Genomic DNA, 7,899 nt, shown 5'->3' on the forward strand with positions numbered 1-7,899 from the left:
GTTACCGACTAAATTAGTCATGTCGGTTCCATTAGCCCGTTTTTCAAGAATACAAGATGCTTTGTTGCAATTCAAGTTTGTGAAGTCATGGGAAGGATTGATGATCCCAGCAAGATCAAATTCATTTGGATGACCCAATAGAAGTCTTAAATGAAGCCATTTAAATAAGGCAAGTGCAAAAGGAATTTGGGATTGCATGGCATCTTAAACTTGGATATAATTATTGATTGCATGGCATCTTAAACTTGCATCTTAAACTCTCACTAGGTCCAAAAGGGATTTAAAAACAAGCACTTGACAACAGATAGGGGCCACAATTCAAAAGTGTGAGTCAAACGTCCTCAAAACATGGACCCGGATGGTAGCCCTCATATATCAACAAGGACTTACCAAACTATCTTCACAAATGTGGGATATACATGCAAGCCTAGAAGCTGAAAATAATAAGTTACAAAGTGATTCATAAAGATAAATAGCTTATGGAAAGTGCAGCCAATTGACCAACTGCAGAGCTTCTATTGCTTCATATGAATGACTGTAACCACCTATATGACTAATATACAAGGGCACTACCAGTCTCACTGGACAAGCCCATTATTGCGTTGTGTGACTCTTGCCTCCTAGCCTTGTATATTGAAGTACAAATATGGACTTGGGGACCCTACTTTAATAGAATAAATCATTCAATCTAATCCAATACATAATGTTCCATGCCATAACCGGTTTGCATCACTTAAGTGAAGTGCAAACACAAAGGCAAGATATATTAACCCGTGTTCCACAATGTCCTGTCAAAACCCATTTGTGAAGGTCAGTCAAGTTACATAACCCAATTATTCAACATCCCTTGGCATGAACTAACTATTGTAATGCACCCTTCCCTTACATTTTTCTTCGAACTCTGAGGATGAAATGCCCGTGTCTGCTGCTTCATTGCTAGCTTCCAGTATTCTTGCTTCAGCTTTCTCGTTGGAATACCTGAAAAACCTCAAAACGTTTCTTATGACAATGCCCACACACACGCACGCACACACACACGTGTGCACGGAGAACACCTTCCCCTCTTCCTCCCACCTCCACTCTTCCTTCCTCTTTCAACACCCCCTCCTCAAACCCCGTCAAGTTCCAAGATAACAGGGAAACGTTTCAGGCAGATGAAGATGATAGAAAATATGATCGTTGTAAAATCTAATGAGACTTTAAGCCCCAATTAGCTTAAAACTTACATTGACAATATAGTGACCCACACAAGCTCCACACAGTCAACCCACAACAGTCGCTGCTCCACTGGAACAACTCCATAAGTGATGACATGCGCAAAAGGCCATAGCTTCCAACCGGCCTGCATAACAAGGAGAAGTGGGCTGTCTACAAAATAGCAAATTTACTTTTCTCTAAAACTGAAGCTCCAAATTCTGCTACATACTGTCAAAAGGGGGAAAAACGTTGCTTTCAGCTCTGAAAGAATATCGGCAAGTGATTCAGACCGAAGAAGACCCACAACCATAAAGTAGATGCTATTCCAAAGTCCTGACCAGATTGTTTGATCAAAGGCAACTTTCAAAGGAACGACCCACCATTCTTTAAATGGAAAGAGATCCTGAGAACAAGCCCAGATAAACAATCAACAGAGAATACCTTTGCCCAAAAATAAACATCACCAAGCAAGAGCTTGTGGACCGCTACGAGAAGCAGTGAAAAATACCGGAAATTAGATCAATGCTTCAAAACTCTTACCTCACACAAGAGATAGTAGAAGTGTGATAAAGAGCCATGCAAGCAAAATCCAACGAACCCAGATCGAAGCATTCGGGAGCGGCTGAAGTCTAGAATCGGCTTTCCCTCGTAGCACTGCCATCATTAAAGAAATTATTGCCCCTGAGCCCCAAACACCAAGATAACAAAACACGAAAAGGGTGCACAATACACATGAAAAAAACAGACAGGATATGTCCACCAAATGGGAGAAGGCATTTCAATTTTAATGATAAAAAATGGGTTGCAGGAAAACTAAACCACCTCAATGATAGGCATATGATATTCCTCACCACTAAGATGATTATATAGCTAATAATGTATAGCAGTACTAGTCAGGTGCAAGTATTAATAGAGATTATTAATGCAACGGAAGCCTAACACAACATACCAATAATCTACAACTAATCTGTATAACAAAAATGGGGAAAATTACAAAAAAACTGTCTGGATATCTGATGCACAAGCACTTTCTTGGCCCTGTATGCTAAGACTTCCTTGGCCATGTAGGCTCAGTCCAACATTCACCAATTCCATGTCAGAATACCATGCTCGTTCCTCCCTATGGACACCTGCCTGTGGAATATACTCTATGATACACTGAAGCCAAAGCTCCGGTTGTTGTCTAATCAACATTGAAGACATCTACTTTTTTCCTCTCGTGAAGACACACATCTAGCTGGTTATGTGTATCGGCCAACCTTGCCATCTCCTCTGTCACCAACATGAATGACGAATGCAAACTTGCAATTTAAAAAAAGCACCCAAAACTAGCTTTTCCTGACTCTATGGGCTCCTCCCTAGTCAAGTAGACAACACATGCAGGATTCTGGAAAAGAAAAATTTCCAGATATTCTAGGCTCAACTGACACAGATCTGACTTTTCCCAAACCCTGGTGTGTTTCCTGAATCTACGGCCCGCTTCCCTAGCAAAACAACCAACAAAGGCAGAATGTTGGTGGGGAAAAAGAAAATTGCTAGTCCAGAGCTCTGATACCAAATGTAAGGCTACTAGTCAAGTGCAAATGTAATCAGAGATAAATAATGCAACAGAAGGCTTCACACACATACAAGAACACACATATAACCTACAACTAATCTATATTAAGAAGGGAATTTTACAAGAAAAATGCCTCTATATCTGATGCAAAATCATCCCCATAATGTGACCAATCTTTGAGTAACCCACAGCCCAAGCTCTCACTACTCCTGGATATCTTCTGCTTCCAATATTGCCCCATCTCACTGCTCAATTGCTGAAGATGAATCCCGCCAATTAATTGATTATATTGGTGGCCAAGGCTCTGTTTATACGAAAACACTGGTGGTCCGTTGGTCTGCTGGCCTCCAAGTCATGGTTTGGTCCACCAGCTAAATCGAATTAATAGTGTTGCCCTTTCATAAATGTGGGCACCTGACAATTATCAAGTCTGATGCCCAGATTTGTTGTTGGTGGCTGCCCAGAATTGTCTGCCCAAATGCTTGCCCATGCTCAAACCAATTTCTCCTGTGGGCTGTGCGCTCTGCTGCACTAGTGCTGCCAGCGCACTGCATCCTGCAGGTATGTCATCACCATATATCCTCCACACACAGGATTCCTCTATTTTTCCTTACAAACTTCATGTAGCAAACGAGGCACAAAACATTTCAGGTTTTGAATAAAACAGCTGCCGAAATGGGTGCAATAGACTCATTTCCAGTTTGACCAAACGAAACCACCTCCTAACTGGGTGGGACATGGAATTCAAAGGGTTTAAGACTCATTTCAAGTTTGACCAAACGAAACCACCTCCATAATGGGTGGGACATGCAATTCAAAGGGTTTAAGCAAGAGATAGGGAGAGAAACACAACACGATGTTTCATGATTGATAGCTCACATCACATATGGCATCATTTGTAAGTTTAGGAAGTATCGTATCAAACCTAGATCGTATAGAAGTTCACACCTCGATCCATCAAATTAATAGAACAATATCAAATGCTATCAAAAGTAGAGGGTAATTAACGAGAGACAATAAGCTTGTGTTATAGAAGAGACAAAGGCCATACCTTGAAAATTTGGTTTGATTTCTCTTATTTTCGTAGGGTCTTTAAAGCATTCAAAAATGTCTGCAGTAGACGTGCATCTTCCTTAAGTGAGCATCCATGAAGGATAACAAGTATGTGCATCCACAGAGAGAAGTTGTCTAAGATGGACCCCAAGTATCTGTATGCAACAAGTCTACACGTGCCTCGCATCTTGACCTAAACTAGTATGCTTGGCATATCTGCTGTGATGTGGCTCACGTAACCTTAAACGTTGGCAGCTCATCAACTAGCAAACTTTGAAAGTCCGCTTATGCCATCTGAAATCTGCCAGAGGGCGAGTGTCTCCCGAGGTTCTAGCATGTTGTATTATGATTTGTGGTTTTGAAGTTCCTTCAACCCATTATTTTATATCCCTCCACATAGAGGTGCTAAGATCGAGAGGGGACTGTGAGTCCTTGGTACAGATTCAAACAAATCTAACAGGGTCTTGTTTTATAATTTCTTCACTCGCAGGACGGGGATGCATACCGCTGGGAAGATGTGAGGTGGTAACGCCTCTGTTATTGGAGCGCCTAGAGGGGGACAACCTCACGTTGCTTTGCGGTTGTGCATGGACCGGTCACGAGTTGGCTTCCTAGACTGATCAAAACTAGTATGTCCTTGGTGGAAGTCCGCATGGTAATGGTATTGAGAGGACAAGAGTTGTTCACCATGACCTGGGTGGTTGGTCGGATGCAGATACGTCAAAGCTGGAGTTAGCATGGAAAACATACGACCCTCCTAGGGGGAAAAAAAACTTAGCGGTTTTATATTCAAACAACGTGAGGAGGGTGTAAATTTTAGGGTTTGCAAGATGTTATTGCTCTAACAAGTTCCAAGGTATTGATCAAGGTGCTGGAAGATCATACTTGAGAAGGACAATGGAGTTGGTCTCATTGACTAGAAAGTTGCAGCTCAAGCTAAAGCCCATTGCAAAGTGTGAGAAGATGAGGCTAAGCCATGATAGTGCTTCTACCAGGATATCACAGCACACCTTATGGCAAACAATGGGAGATCTAGAAGAAGACAAAGAGATCAAAGAGGCATAGGAGCTAGCTGATTTGGGCAGCAGATAGCTAGTCATAATGAGGTATGAATCCACGAACAAGCCCAAATTCACCTTATAAGAAAGTGCAATTTATAACCTCATGGTAGTCATAATGACGGTTGATCAAACCAGTCAGATGCTTTTAAATAAGGTCTAAATTTCAAAACATGGCTGGAATGCAAGCCAGCAGAGTAACCACCAGTGTGGACAGTAAGAGTTAGTGGAAGAGGAAGCCTCAAGGAATGCAGAGCGAAGGCCTGAAGCATGCAACTCTTGTGAGATAAGAGGCACCTGGTTAGAGAGTAGCAAGTGGACTTCTTGAGCTTGAGCTTTAGGCTTCCTATTTAAAATTTAAGCCCAAAACAAGGGTCATCAACTTTAAAGGCATGATTTGTTGATCGTACAATGAGGTGATGACATGGCACGATGGACTTGAGACACCACTGACATGTGGCATAATGGGTATCACATCGATTGACCCGTCTTCACTGCAATTCTTTTAGGTGTAGTTAATCTTGTTTCGTACACATGCATAGGTTGGTCATGCTTTATGGTGAATTTAGACCATGTGGATGATTGTTTGGACAGCGTGATGTTATACATTATGCCATGGGATTCATGACATATGTGGTTACCCATACAGATACACCCATCGACCTATCAAACTGACGTCCAATGATTTGCCATTGCACACATTGCATTCAATACAACCACACTTTTTGAAGGCAGTAGCATGAGTTTAGATGATGCAGCATGCTATAAAGTGCGCTACTTCTGTAGATTAGAATATTTATATTCTCATTGGTTGTGTGATTTGATGCATCAGCTACTAAACTGATTCGAATGTGAGGCATAGTTTCTTGGGGTGGTTTGTCATTCCTAATGTCAACTTGTTTTATTCTGCACTCCTTTGCCCAGTGAGGCAACCACCTGCTTCAAAACCACAAAGGAAACTCATTGCGTGGAGTTGGATACTGCATAATTTGATGATGCTTGAGATGAAGAGCATCCATTAACTTTTTTTTTCGCATAGCATTTCTTACTTTCATTGGAATTGGTTGTGAACGGGAAAACACTTGAAAGTAGGCTCATCTTACAAAGAAAGATATATATATATATATATATATATATATATATATATATATATATATATATATATATATATAATATATATAATATATATAATATATATATAATATATATATATATATATATATTATATATTAAATATTATATATATATATATATATATATATATAATATAAAGAGAGAGAGAGAGAGAGAGCAAAAAGACTGACGAGCAAGAGGAGGGCAGCCTGAAATTGATCTTTCAAGCTATGCATTTATGCCTTAAGCCACATCCATCTAGTCAGTACATAGTGGCAGACTTTCACTGAATGAAAAACCATTAACAATGTTTCCTTCAATTCATAGGTTTCCTACAAAAACTGCCCTGTGCACATGGCATGCATGCAAACATGGATGGGTGGCAGGTGCACGTGTATCTTGATCTGCATGAACACATGCTCAGAAATTCGCTGAATACTGTTTTAATGATTTTCAACTCATGAGAAGAAATGAGTACCTCAGCAATCCAATCTCCTAGGGAGTACACGATACCACTAATCATCATCTTGGCAAGCACAGGGTTATTTTTCAGTGCGTCTTCATATGCACTCCAGTTATGTATAGGTGCATATCTCAAAATCTCAAATACTGTCCAACCCTGCACCACAACAGGGCCTCCATATCAAAACCCAATAAGCAAGTGTCCACTTCAGATAAGCTACACAGAAATTTAGCCTTAAAAATATATGTGTGAGTACGTGTGCGTGCACGCATGTGCGTGTACACATAGACATATACCCATACACATACACATACACATACACTAGATGCATACATATACATGTACCCTGCAACACAAAAAGGCCCCTACATCAAAACCCAACGAGCATGTGTCACTTTAGATAAGCTGTGTAATGGCTTAGCCTTTATAGAGATATATGTGTGCGCGTGCTCGTGCATGTGCACATACACATGTAAATGTACAACTGCGAGGTTATTTTACTTACATGCCAGTAATTGTGATCCACAGTTACAATTTTCGCAAGGGCAAAGACACCTGCAGATCCTGCAATGGAGGCATTGATTGCCCTATCAATGTATTGAATCTCCTCCTGTGGAGACTTTGCAAACCAGACAAGTTTAGGCCGATAAAGTGCATCAGTATCAGAAGAGACCCTGGCATCACTTCCAGAAATGAATCCGCAGTTGCTATTGTCAATGCTGGGCTGCTCTGCTTTCTTCAAATCAGAAGTGAGAGAAAACCCTGACGAGGGCAGATCAAGTTCATCTATCTTTGATCTTACGTGAAGGGGCTTCCGTAAACCTATCCCTAACCCTAAATCTACCCCTAACCCTAACTGTGTGCGAGGCTTCCAGAAACTCTTCTTCCTAAGCCTGATTCCTGCAATTGGGTGATCAACGCTAGCTTTTCTGAGCTTCACATTAGCTGCAAAGCATGTGGGCGATACAGAGCTTGCAAATTTTGCTAGCTCAATGTTGTCTGGGTAGCATTCTTGCGAAGGACTTGTAGGCGTAAAACAACTGGTTGAGGGCCTGGCGATGGCATCCATCGCGTGAATTCTTGGTTCCCAATTGCAGGAGAGAGCTCGTCACTCGCTTCACGAGACAAAAGTCTGTCTTTTCTCCTCTTCTTCTTCTTCTTCTTTTTTGGAATAGGGCAAGAAGCCCACAGACAACTTGCCAGCTATATATCCAATATAATAATGGACTTGCAACATTTTTGTTTTTACCCCAAAATTTTATTCTCTCAAATTCCAAAAATTTTACAAACTTTCTTTAAGGCATTGTAGTTTCCAAACTTTTACAGCCCTTAGATTTGTGATTCGTTGAGAAAAATGGTTTACATTGGACCTGATATCATTCACGTGCCTCAATGTCGCAAGGAACAGCTCATATTTTGCACTCCGTTCCAAGAACATATCGACCAAGGAATATGGA

The 7,899-nt window shown here is 40.9% G+C and overlaps 1 protein-coding gene across 1 annotated transcript; it reads right to left on the reverse strand.

The window, feature by feature from the left end:
* Window positions 1-276: 276 nt before the first annotated feature.
* On the reverse strand, window positions 277-7,661 carry LOC147604622 (uncharacterized). The gene is made up of 7 exons (XM_086794640.1): window positions 6,948-7,661; window positions 6,458-6,598; window positions 1,738-1,851; window positions 1,427-1,600; window positions 1,227-1,342; window positions 887-978; window positions 277-788 (listed from the first exon to the last, which is right to left on the reverse strand). Coding segments are annotated over exons 1-7 (1,203 nt in total). The 5' UTR covers window positions 7,512-7,661; the 3' UTR covers window positions 277-786.
* Between the last annotated feature and the right edge of the window lie 238 nt (window positions 7,662-7,899).

The sequence above is a fragment of the Cibotium barometz genome, chromosome 61 (genome assembly GCF_041138505.1).
Source record: "Cibotium barometz isolate CiBa-2024 chromosome 61, ASM4113850v1, whole genome shotgun sequence".
NCBI lineage: Eukaryota > Viridiplantae > Streptophyta > Polypodiopsida > Cyatheales > Cibotiaceae > Cibotium > Cibotium barometz.